Source organism: Mandrillus leucophaeus, unplaced genomic scaffold, assembly GCF_000951045.1.
Source record: "Mandrillus leucophaeus isolate KB7577 unplaced genomic scaffold, Mleu.le_1.0 Scaffold161, whole genome shotgun sequence".
NCBI lineage: Eukaryota > Metazoa > Chordata > Mammalia > Primates > Cercopithecidae > Mandrillus > Mandrillus leucophaeus.
This window is the reverse complement of record NW_012101599.1, coordinates 2,740,736-2,753,217: the sequence shown is the minus strand read 5'-3', so window position 1 is coordinate 2,753,217 and position 12,482 is coordinate 2,740,736. Positions and strand designations below refer to the sequence as shown.

Here is a 12,482-nt window from a genome sequence, read left to right as displayed (position 1 = left end):
GTGGCGCTTAGCTTCCCTTCAGCGCCTCTTCTGCAGGCTTATCGGTGTTCTTAGTTCAGTGGGTGAACACACTCGGGCTAAGCACTCACACGGAGAGAAACACCTGATACACCAACCTATTAGAGTCCCTCTGGCTTCAGTGTGCTGTGTTAGATCTCTCAGCATGGCTTTGATTCTTAGCATTCGAATAACTCAAATCTCAAGGTGACTCTGAGAGACAGAAAAATGTGTTGCTGGTTGTTGGTGTGTCAGAGAAAACAGAGGCCTTTATTTGATTTGACTACTTACCTACTATTTCTGTGATCGGCTAAAATTCAGATGCATTTTTATGGGAGGTTCTATGCAAGACAGCTGGATCATAAGATTCTCACTTGATAATACAAGTATTTTCAGTTTTGCATCATTAAATTGCAATTAGACCTTCCAGGAACTACCTTTCCAGATCTATTGGCTGAGTTCTGAGCAGAAGTTCTTATTCTAGGGTTTGGAAATTCTCTAGGGGATATTTGGGTGAACTTCAGGGCATCAGTGAACCCCTCAGTGTGTAATGCGCCACCACACATGTAAACGTGTATGTAATGTGTATGTTTACATGCATTTGTTCTGGGAAGTGTGTTGATAAGTTTTATTAGGCTCCCTGTGGGGTCCATGCTACCAAATCAGCTGGTGCTGAAGCTAAAAGTCAGATGCAGCCTGTGGAGAATCACCAGTCACATAACGTCAGCCTGTTTGCCTCCTTCTTCAAACCTCCCACAGCCTCGAGACTCACTCAAGGGAAATACAGCTCCCTGTATTTTTCCTCCCCTGCCCGTCTTCACACAGACATGCCATGAAGCAGTGCAGTAGCCAAACAGCAGGCGTGAGGGGAGGGAGCTCTCCTCCTCCCTGACCCGATGCACAGCCGGTGGACAAGGGAGAATTACCTTGCCCTTAGGGCTCTTCTGGTTGGCTGGGTACAGGAAGATTCCTCCATAGACCAGGGTGCGGTGCACGTCAGCCACCATGGAGCCCACGTACCTGGCCCCATAGGGAGCACTGCCATCCTAGAAGACAGAAAGAGAAGAGACAAGATCCAGTGGCTTTCAGAATTAGCTAGCACCTACTCGCGGTCACAAGTCCAGTTGGTGTGACCTCTGCCTTCTTGATCCCCTGTCCTCCACCCACTAGTGTAGGAATTGAAAAGATTATATAATTGTGCATTTCATTCGTGATGAGCTCCTCAAACCTTATTGTGTGACTGGACTTACCAAATGTAGGACTGCTTAAAGGATGAGACAATATCCTGCGGCAATCTTAAAAGAGCCTCTAAACAAACAAACAGAAAGAAAAAGGAAGTCACCCATCCCACGTGCACTGCCACCTACAGGCTCAAAATAAAGGGATGGAAGCCAAACATACAGAAAACAGAAAAAAGCAGGGGCTGCAATCTTAATTTCAGACGAAATAGACTTTAAACCAATAAAGTTCAAAAAAGACAAAGAAGGATATTACATAATTGTAAAGGCCTCAATTCAACAAGAAGGCCTAACTATCCTAAATGATATGCACCCAACACAGGGGCACTCAGATTCATAAAGCAAGCTCTTAGACTCCCATGCAATCATAGTGGGAAACTTCAACACCCCACTGACAGTGATCACTGAAGTAGAAAATTAACGAAGATACGCAAGACCTCAAATCAACACTAGACCGAATGAATCTGTTACACATCTGTAGAACTATATCTACAGAACATCTATAGAATACAAAGCTATAGAACTGTCCACCCAAAACCAGCAAAATATATGTTCTTTTCATCACACATAGCACATACACTAAAACTGAACACACCTTCAGACATAAAACAATCCTCAGCAAATGCAAAAGAACTGAACTTATACCAGCCACTCTCCAACCACAGCTCAATAAAAATTGAAATCGAGACTAAGAAAATCACTCAAACTATACAAACTATACAATTACATGAAAATTAAACAACTTGCTCCTGAATGACTTTTGGATAAATAATGACATTAAGGCAGAAATCAAGAGATTCCTTGAAACTGGTGAGAACAAAGATAAAATAACCACAATTTCTGGGACACAGCTAAGGCAGTGTTAAGAGGAAAATTTATAGCACTATATTCCCACATCAAAAAGTTAAAAAGATCTCAGATTAACAACCTAATAGCACAACCAAAAGAACTAGAGATATAAGAGCAAACCAGCCCCAAAGCTGGCAAAAGACAAGAAATAATCAAAATCAGAGCTGAACTGAAGGAGACACACACACACACACACACACAAAAATTACCAAGTCTTCTCCTATTTTAGATACTTAACACTCTATCAGACCCGAGGTGAAGCACCTTGGCCTGACTTGAGAGTGAAGACTGAAGTGAGGTTCCAGAATTCTGTTTTACCAGAAATAATCCTACTTCTAAGAATGCCTTCATGCCTTTTTTTTTTTTTTTTTTTTTTGACAGAGTCTTGCTCTGTTGCCCAGACTGGAGGGCAGTGATGCAATCTCAGTTCACCGCAACCTCCTCTTCCTTTTGGGTTCAAGTGATTTTTCTGCCTCAGCCTCCCAAGTAGCTGGGATTACAGACACCTACCAACGACACCCAGGTAATTTTCGTATTTTTAGTAGAGATGGTGTTTCACCATGTTGGCCAGGCTGTTTTCAAACTCCTGACCTCAAGTGATCTGCCCACCTTGGCCTTCCAAAGTGCTGGGATTACAAGCGTGAGCCACCATGCCCAGCCTTACTTCTAGGAATGCCTTCTAAGGGAATTTTCAGATTAGAAAAATGATGTACAAAGGGGCTCATTACAGCATTATTTATGGAGTGAAAAGCTGGACACAGCCTAAGTGTGGAACAACCTGAGAATGATTAAGCATGTTACCGCACAGCAATGTGCTTTTGAAGAACTTTTACTGACTCGGAAATGCTTGTGAAGTCAGTAGAAAAGCAGGTTTAAAAACTGTTTCCAGTTGAACCACATTTGGTAACTGGGTAAGCACATTTGCAGAAAACAAACCCTAGAGAAATGTATCAAGATGTTCAGCCGAGCGTGGTCACTCACGCCGGTAGTCCCAGCACTTTGGTAGGCTGATGCCAGAGGATCACGAGGTCAGGAGATCAAGACCATCTTGGCCAACATGGTGAAACCCTGTTTCTACTAAAATACAAAAAACTAGCCAGATGTGGTGGCCCACAGTGGGGTTTTTGAGGGTGAAGTACCTTACACATGGATTTTGTTTACATTTTCTTATATTTTTTGTGTCTTCCATGTGATGTGTTACACAGGAACATACTTTTTATATTTGGAGAAAACATTAAGTTATAAAATCAAAACATTTAAATACAGGAAGAATCTTTCAACAGACACACAGTGAATTATCAGGAACTAGAGATGGAACCCATATTCCTAAGCTCCTAGTTTTTTAGCCCAGAAGGACTTGACATAACAGAGACAGGTGTTTCTACTCTTTAACTAACCTTTGCTCTGTAAGGAAAAGCTATGAGAAACCTATCAGTTAAAGACAGACAGATAGATAGATAGATAGATAGATAGATAGATAGATAGATAGATAGATAGATAGATAGAGAGAGAGATAATAGAGAGAGACAGAGAAAGAGAGAGAGGTGAGAGTGCGGGAGGGAGCGAGGGCAGGAGGGAGGGATAACTATAGATGCTCGTAACTTGGGGGAGGAGAGCAAAGGCCTCTGAAGGTGTAGGATACAATTTGCCCTTGATAATTACACCCATTCATTTTTACAACACTGGGGAGAAACATCCTTGGCCCACATCTGCTTATCATGAGAGTGTTCCGAGAAAGCCACAGTTTTAGCAGAAAAAGCCCAGGAAAGTTCACCACAGAGTCCTTCTCCAGCACATCAGTGCTCCTGCTTAATCTTCTCATCAAACAATGGCAGTTTTGCAAGGGTTTTGATGGAAAATCACTACAATCCTGATTTAACTCCTTCTGACTTCTTTTTGTTTCCTAATCTTAAAAAACCTTTAAAGGGCACCCATTTCTCTTCGGCAAATAACATTATAAAGACAGCCTTGACAGGGTTAAATTCCCGTGCCTCAGTTCGTTACAGACGGGTTAAAGGGTGGGTATGAGCCCTTACAAAAGCATCTGAACCTGATGGAGCTTATGTTGAGAACTAAAGTTTACATTTTATGTTTTTAATCTCTTTTAATTTCATTTTTCCATGAACTTTTTGAGGGCCTCTCATATAATTTCTTCTAAAAGCAAATGCAATGAGTGAGTGAATCTATAGGTTGGAGTTTAGTTTAAACAAATGACTTCAGAGAGGATCTGGCCTGAGCTCTGAATTTTGTAAATGTGATCTCTACCTTCTTTACAAAGAATTTATCCTGGAAAAGCTCAAATGTAAAGATAAGTACTACCTTTAGAAGGTAAATGTTAGCTATATAAGATACTAAATGCTTATGAAGAAAGGCAGAGTCCATCCTCTTCCTACTGACCACAGCCATGAACAGTGGCACCAACCTCTTTCAGCAAAGCCCCTGAAGCCACCACCCAAACAGGACCCCATGGGGACAGCATTCTGTGCCACCCACCTGGCTTTCTTCACTCACCTCAGGGAATTTCTTTTTCTGCACATATTCAGTGGTGGCCGCATCAAAATACTTGGCGTAGCCCTCATTCAGGCTGTAAATCTTTCCTTTCTTCTTAATCTTGACATCTTTTTCCACCAGGACAAATTCACCAAGAGCCTAGCAATATGAAGAGAGATGCCAGGAAGAGGAGATAAGCCAGGAAACAGAAGCCGACCGCAGGATCCCCACAATGAGAGCAGGAGATGGGGGCCTGCTGGCAGAGCCCGGGCTTGGCTGTGGTCACTCTGAGCCTGCCCTGTGGTGGTTTTGCAACTGGTGGGAAGATCAGGGCTCACATGAAGCCCACAGGAAGCCCAAGCAGTAACACAGCAAGCAGGAAGACAATTCAAAGGAAGAGGCCCATAGTCTTCTTTCTCTTCCTTTGTGGCTTCCACTGTCAGCGAGGTACGAGGAACCCAGCTGTGTGTGTCTCCCCAGTTCTCACCCCCAGATTAACGTTTTCAGGAAGACGGGCCATCAACAGTGAGAGGAAGAAGTTACATTGTTGTATGAGGGATGCATTTTAACCATTAATTTGTGGTACAGTTATTTGGTTTATGTTCGTGATTATGTAGAAACCATTCACAGTTTCTGCTGTCCCAGTCTTACCTGGGGAAACGAGGAAGAAACTGTGTTCACCCAGCATAAGGAAAAAGTTGGTAAAATCTAAAGGAATCCTCAGACACATTAATAGAACTACGCCCAGTCCCTCTGCAGTCCCCCTGGAGCCGCCGTGGTCAATACCTGCAGAGCATCTCCCAAATACCCCTTTGTCTAGTTCTGGTAATATCACTAAAAGTCATTAAAAATGTGATCAGCTGTGGCAGATACCACCTTCAATGCTCATGTCTGTCAAAGTCGCTAGGAGGAAAATCAGAGCCTGGAAACCAGATCCATTTTGATGAATGTCAAAGATTTTGAGACAGTGAAAAACTCCAAAATGATAGCTCACAGTTGACACCTAGGTCACAAGGTTCCCACGGAACATCAGAGGTATTCCCAGGATAAAAAGAGACACGGCCACAGAATGACTGCACATAGCAGAGGTGTGGCTACGAGAGCTGGCACTGTCCGTGTCCGAAACAAGTCAGTGCCAAGGAGACTCAATGACAAAAACAACTCTGCAATCCTCTCCTGCCTAACATGAGTGGCAGCCGCTTCTGTATCGATGACTTCAATCGCCCTGCCTCCTAGATACAAATTACTAAGGTAACTAGTCATCGATTGCACCCACTTCCAGACAATATCCAGTGCAGACTGACCCTCTCTTCCTCAAATCCTGTTTAGAATCACCAAGCAAGACCCCAAGTGCTATAAGCCCATCTCAACCCCCTTCTTATGCAGCAGCCCACGGCTGCTCTGCAGTGCCTGCGAAATCTAACTTCTGGTTATTACAGGTGCACGAGTGATGTCTTTGACTCATGAGCTTCAATTCGCTGTGGGCATCTGTTGCTTTGGAGCAGCTCGGCGCTGATTTCTACTTCTGAAAAGTGCCCTGACTTGCTTTGAAGAATTAACTCTTCTCATTGGATGCCAGTCTAGGAAGACTCGTAACTGGGCCCCTTGTAGGCCAAGGTCAGACACGTGCCTGAGCTTGAAAATGAGACACCCTCCCTGGGATTGAAACCTGAGTGAGAGGCGCAGCACCAGGGCTGGTGTCCAGGCCAGACCGGCCATGTTGTGAGACCACTGCCGTGCCTCCTGCTTCCTGGTGCTCTAGTCCTGCCCGTTCCTAGCCAGGGTCCTCAGCTTTCCCATCAATGCAGTAACTCCTTTCACTTAGCTGAGCTGGGGTCAGTTTTACTCTTGCTTTTCAGCAAAGAGGGTGGAGATGTGCAACCGTCATCTGAACAGCGGCACTCCCTCACCACCTGGACAGAGGCGCTCGTTTTGCATCAGGGCGGGTGAAAACGCCTTGTGTTGATCCATTCCTGGGGCTGGGGCTGGGGCTGGGGCTGGGACTCCCAGGCCCCGGGAATATTGTTTCCACAATTTTATTAACCTGGAAAATGTGTTCCTTTGTTCTGATTGTGTGGTCACCGGCAACCGCTGATTTTTAATATGGGCTCTCATACACTCTGTTACCGATGATCAGAAACCAGATCCTTGTCACAAGAAACAACAGCTCCCATTTGTGAATGAGTGCCTTGACATTGAGGTTTATCCCACAATGGAGAGTTGCTTAAGAGGAGGTGGTCTCTCTGTGCCTCAACAATATGTGTGTTCTGACAAAATCAAATCACCAGTCCTGCAGACCCACAGATCTCACAGGCTCAGTGTGACCCACCAGGGAGTGCTGCTTCCATGAGCTGCTGGCCGCCGTCCACGGCGTTTCTAACTGTGACAACTGCCACAAGCTGCCTCTGCTGGATGTCAACAGGACTAAGCTTTGTGCACTGGGTCTTTGCCCAAATGTCCTTTTTAGTAGGGTGATGTGATCCAAAGGGGTTTCAGGCTGATACACAGAGATCTGGAAAGGTGCTATGGTTCAGCTCTTCCTTCTGTCATGTTGACAAGCTCTGGTGCCCACCCATGTCCAGACTGGGCCCTGCTGTCATGACTGAGGGCAGAAAACAGAGGATCTGTCTGTGCCTGGGAATCCTTGAGTTGGGTGCCTGAGTCAAAGCACCTCCCATCACCTTTAGAACTGCTCAGAATGTTCTTGGAGATATTTTGCTTGTACTCAAGAGCAGTTATCTTGGAAATTCAGTGTGGTAGAGTAATTAAGGCACAGACTGCTGGAGCGTGACTCCTGATACCAGTCACTAGCTTGACCGTGCGCAAGTTACTCACTCTCTCTACACCTCACTTTCCCCATCTGAAAATGGGAAAACAGTAGGACATACCTCAGGGCCATTGTGACATTTAAATGCATTAATAGATGTAAATTTCATAGGACAGGCACTTTACATTCCTACCACTTACGAAGAATTATCTAACTCTTAGCTGTTATTCTACAACAACTTTAGAAAGGGTGTTTTATTGTCTGAGGGTAATATTTGTAAGCCACAGAATTGCTCAGGGTTTGCCAGCTTCTTTGAACGTAGGGCATTAGCAAACTGACACAGCGATGGGTCTTGGTCTATTGGGCGTATAGGTGAAAGATTCTATTAGAAACGTTTCTGGGTTTCCATACTGTAAACTCTGTTTTGTGAGTCAACTCCATGTCATTTTGAAATTTTGCAGACTCCTCTCTCCACACATGTGCACTAACATGTGACTCCACAAGCGCCGGCATGCGTGTTTGATCAATGCTCCATCTCCACTGTCTGGAATGGTGCTTTGGGACACAGTAGATGCTCAATAAACATCTGTAAATCAAAACTTTAAATACCTACCTTTGGTCTAAGTGAACACAACAGGTTTTGACGTGTTCTTTGGTCAACATTATCTGAGTTTTCACAAGACCTCAGTATACTTGGCAAAGCATTTCACAAGTGATGGGTAAGGCATCCAGCATTTAAAAGTGAAATGCACAGAGCATTCTACTAGATGCTGCTGCTCTAACGAACCCAAGCTTCTGCTGGAAATTTGCAGAATTGTGATTCTTAAACCATGGAGTTCTCATAAGCCAAAGAGATTGAGTGAATTTTTGGAAAATGTGCTCCTTAAGGACAGGGCCTGAGTTGATGCAACTGGCTCTGCAGGACACTCCTACCCCCGAGTGCCCTCACTGTGAGAGAGGCCCTTCATGGTTTCTGATGATGGCGTTGGCTCCCCAAACTAGGCTCTCAGGCCCCCTGGTCCCCAAAACAAGTATTAGGAATAACCAGGACATTATCGCAGAGAACTGGCATTAAGGCACAGAGGCCTATGGAGTCCCCAGGCACAGCTGATGCCATAATCTGTACCTACCGGGTCAAGCATGAAGAGGTCCACGCCTTGCCCTGTGGAGAGAGCCACCAGGGTTGCACTACCGTACAATGCATAACCTGCGGCCACAATATTGCGGCCACACTGCAGGGCGTCCTTTTCAGAAGGCTCATCCTCTGAGGTCTGCGGAAGAGAGGAGAGAAATGCCATGTGTTATTGTTGTCTCCTGGGCTTCAGTCTCCTCAAACCACTGAAGGAAGCACAGTTCTTAGAAATTTAAGCTGCTACGGGCCGGGCGTGGTGGCTCACGCCTGTAATCCCAGCACTTTGGGAGGTGAGACGGGCGGATCACGAGGTCAGGAGATCGAGACCATCCTGGCTAACACAGTGAAACCCCGTCTCTACTAAAATACAAAAAATAGCCGGGGATGGTGGTGGGCGCCTGTAGTCCCAGCTACTCGGGGGGCTGAGGCAGGAGAATGGCAGGAACCCGGGAGGCTATTTGGATATACATATTTTAAAACATTTTTCCCTTCTCTTGGGTTCCAAGATATAACCTTGAAGCAAACTGCAGAAGCCTTTTCTCTTAGCTTTAAAATAGCTCCCTTTCTCACCACAATACTCCCTGCACATTTAGCTAACTGCAAGCTAGTATCTATTATGTGCCTTCTTAGAAGTTCCAGGAGGTAATGTTGAGACAGACAGACCAAACATGGAGACCTAGCTGCAAAATTCCAGAGATTACTTCCATGTGGCTAATTAACAACTCAGCCATTGTTGAGATGATGTCAGCCTGAGGGTCCAGGTGGATTGGCACCAAAGATAATCACAAAAACAAGACACAGAGATACAGCACTCAGCACAATTCCTGCATGCCCTCCTTAATCAAGCTTTCCTCTTTTAAACCCCTTCCTTCCCCTGAAATAGTCAAAGTGGTGCTTTGATGGGAATCTGCCACTTCCCCTTTACTAGTTGTGGTTAATAAAGTCACTTTCTTTCTACCCGGCCTCACTCTTGTTAGCTGGACTCTGCAGGCAGCGAGCATGTGGACCTGCGTTCAGCTACAATTTTAGTGGCCCATACAGTGTGCTCTGGGGGCCCAAGCCCACGGTCTGGTTTCTACTGGGCAGGGCCTAGGGCTGCCTGTGGGCTCCGGCTGCTTGTGGCTACCTGACCCCTTGGCCGGAACGCTAGGGAGTCTCCGGCAGCTGCCTAGATGCTTCTGTCTTGGGGATCCTCTCTTTCTCTTCCGGCTGCAGTGCCTGCTGCCTCCAATGTCTCACTGGTGCAATGAAAGTGACTTTAGAGAAGTGACAAACTTTGGGATTTGGGAACTTTGAAACTTTGGAACTTGGTGAGTTAGTCGGAGTGCATTTGACCACCGTCTGCCTCTTTTTGGGTATCACTGGGGCTCTGCTGTATTTAGACTTGGCCGCTAGTGACACCATTTGAGCATTTTATGCATTTGTGTTTGTGGCAGCCTTGGGGCCTTGCTGGGTTCAGGCTGTTCCAGGGCAGGGGTGGGGAGGGCATTGGAAACTGAGGTGAGGGATTTGGAGCTCTACTCAGCCCTCCCTCCCCCAACTTCTTCCAAGTCATCCTCCTGATTATCTTGGAGCCACCTACAGCCTTATTCCTCCTGGCCAAAAGCACCCATAGCTCCCTCCGGCTGGAAACAGTTCACCTCGACTAGTGACTTGCAAAGGTGGGAAGGGTTCATCCCACACCATGCAGGTGTGGGGTGCTGAGGCTCTCCCTGACGGGAGATAAGCCTGGGTACTGACTCCATGCCTGGCAGTGGCTGGAAGGCTCACAAGCCTCCCCTCCTTCCTTTCTCTTTCCTCTTCCTTCCTCTAAAACGTGACCTTTCTCCTCTACATCTCTCTCTTTTCTTTTTCTCATTTCCTGTCCAATCCAGGGGTTCGCCTTGAAGGAGAAAAACAGTTTCCGACATCACAGCCTCTGATTTTGTCATCTTCTTTGGGACTGGTTACATATTCTGGCCCATTTTTGTGCACATTTTAAACTGATGGGCAAATTACAACAGGAGAAATTCAGAGTTCAAATAGTTAACCTTCACTGTGGAGTTCAGTAGAATCTTCTTTAGCTCCCTACCTTCCTCTCTTTTCGGCCTGCTTTAAATCTGCTGTTATGACGCTGCTGGTGCTGAGACAAGACTCATTGTTTATGGTCTAAATCGAATATAAACATTGAAAACTCATTTGAAACTGAACAGAAAAAAAGGATAAAAGATTTAAAAAGAAAAAACCAAACTGCCATAGAGACTGCTTTCCCCAAAATCGGCTGCCAGCTTCCCTTGGATTACCCACCAGGGCAAACAAAGTTAGCCGTGTGAACAGCTTCCAGTTTTGTCAGAAAATAACGTGGAGCCAGCCGTCTTTCATAGGTCAGTGAGTTCGTGATGCTCTCTCACGGCTAGAGTTCTCCGATAAAAGCTCTTCGATCTTTGTTTGTGTATGGATGTATACATGTTTAGATATGTAATGCACATGTTATAGTTATGTTCTGTGTCGCGTCTGGCATGCTACCAAACTGGCTTATAAGTAATGAGTACACATACATTAAGTTCAAATGCTTTCCAAGTTCACATGAATCTTTGATAAATGAAACTGGCTTCAAAATTATTTGTAAAATAAAAACAAAAATGCCTTCAGAGTCATCAGGACACATTTGTATCTAAGCAAATAAATTTTACATTTGCCTCTGTTAAATGTTTGAAGTGTCAGGGCTTGGCACAAAGGTTGTAAGACTATAACCCAACCAAACACAGAGCGATCTTTGTGTAATTTTTTGACAAATAAGAATAAGTTAGGATTGTTAGTTCAATGAAAGCAACTGAACCCTCTGAGTTACTGGCAGAATGCCCATGGATTTACTCTGAGGTTCTTTCCTAGGTGTTCACCTAATGTTCGGACTTTAGAAATGGTTAACAGTGAATAACTTTAAATAATGACTAACTTTGTAGAATACCTGTTTTCCAAAAGAATCTAGATAAACTTAAAGATTAAAAAATTAAATACACATAAATGAAATATATGTAAATATATGTTTGTAAGTGGATTTTTTCTATAATTTAAAATCTTAAAATTACTTTAAATTAAATAATAAATGCTTATTGAATGTCTGGGTCATTTCCAATTTTTAAAGAATTATAATAAATTATGGGACTAATTTACAATAAAATATAGGAAAACATGGTTCTAAAATTGTGAAATGACTTCATCTATAAAATGCTAACATCTGACAAACAGTTCAGGACTTCTTGCTTACTAAATTTCCACTAAAATTTAAAATAAGTAGAAATAATAATTCTAATGACTATATAATTCTATAAATTGTATCCTTTTTTAAAAATAATTTTATAGGTCGTGCACGGTGGCTTACGCCTGTAATCCCAGCACTTTGGGAGGCCAAGGCAGGTGGATCACGAGGTCAGGAGATCGAGACCATCCTGGCTAACACAGGGAAACCCCGGCTCTACTAAAATACAAAAAATAGCCGGGGATGGTGGTGGGCGCCTGTAGTCCCAGCTACTCGGGGGCCTGAGGCAGGAGAATGGTGTGAACCCGGGAGGCGGAGCTTGCAGTGAGCTGAGATCGCACCACTGCACTCCAGCCCGGGCGACAGAGCGAGACTCCATCTCAAAAAAACAAAACAAACAAACAAAAAAACTCAGAATCATATCCCGGAAGTTCGGCTTTGCTGTGTCTTGCTGTTTTCAGCTTTTTCTCCCCTTGAGAAGGCCTGAGAGGATAACTCTCTCATTCAGCTTTTTCCTCAACCCTTGTGACCTTTTTCCTCCAATTTTATTATCATGGCCTGGCACTAAAATGTTTTATCTTAAAGGTCTAGAAAAGCAATGTTTTCCTACATTATTACCTGATTCTGTACTTTCCTTGATATGTCTAAATTTGTCAACATAATTAGAAAGCTTCTCATGCGGTTGCTAAGAATTATGTATTTCCCTGATACACTCCAGGTTTCCCTGATGATACACTCCAGGTTTCCCTGACACACTCCAGGTTTCCCTGA

The 12,482-nt window shown here is 44.4% G+C and overlaps 1 protein-coding gene across 1 annotated transcript in view; it reads right to left on the bottom strand.

Moving 5' to 3' along the window:
• FBP2 (fructose-1,6-bisphosphatase 2) overlaps positions 1-12,482 on the bottom strand; it is a 30,297-nt gene that overhangs the window by 4,005 nt on the left and 13,810 nt on the right. The window contains exons 4-6 of the mRNA XM_011976012.1: positions 8,472-8,612; positions 4,596-4,733; positions 924-1,043 (exon numbers count right to left, since the gene is read on the bottom strand). Of these exons, the coding sequence (XP_011831402.1) occupies positions 924-1,043; positions 4,596-4,733; positions 8,472-8,612 (399 nt within the window). The remainder of the gene's footprint in view (positions 1-923; positions 1,044-4,595; positions 4,734-8,471; positions 8,613-12,482) is intronic.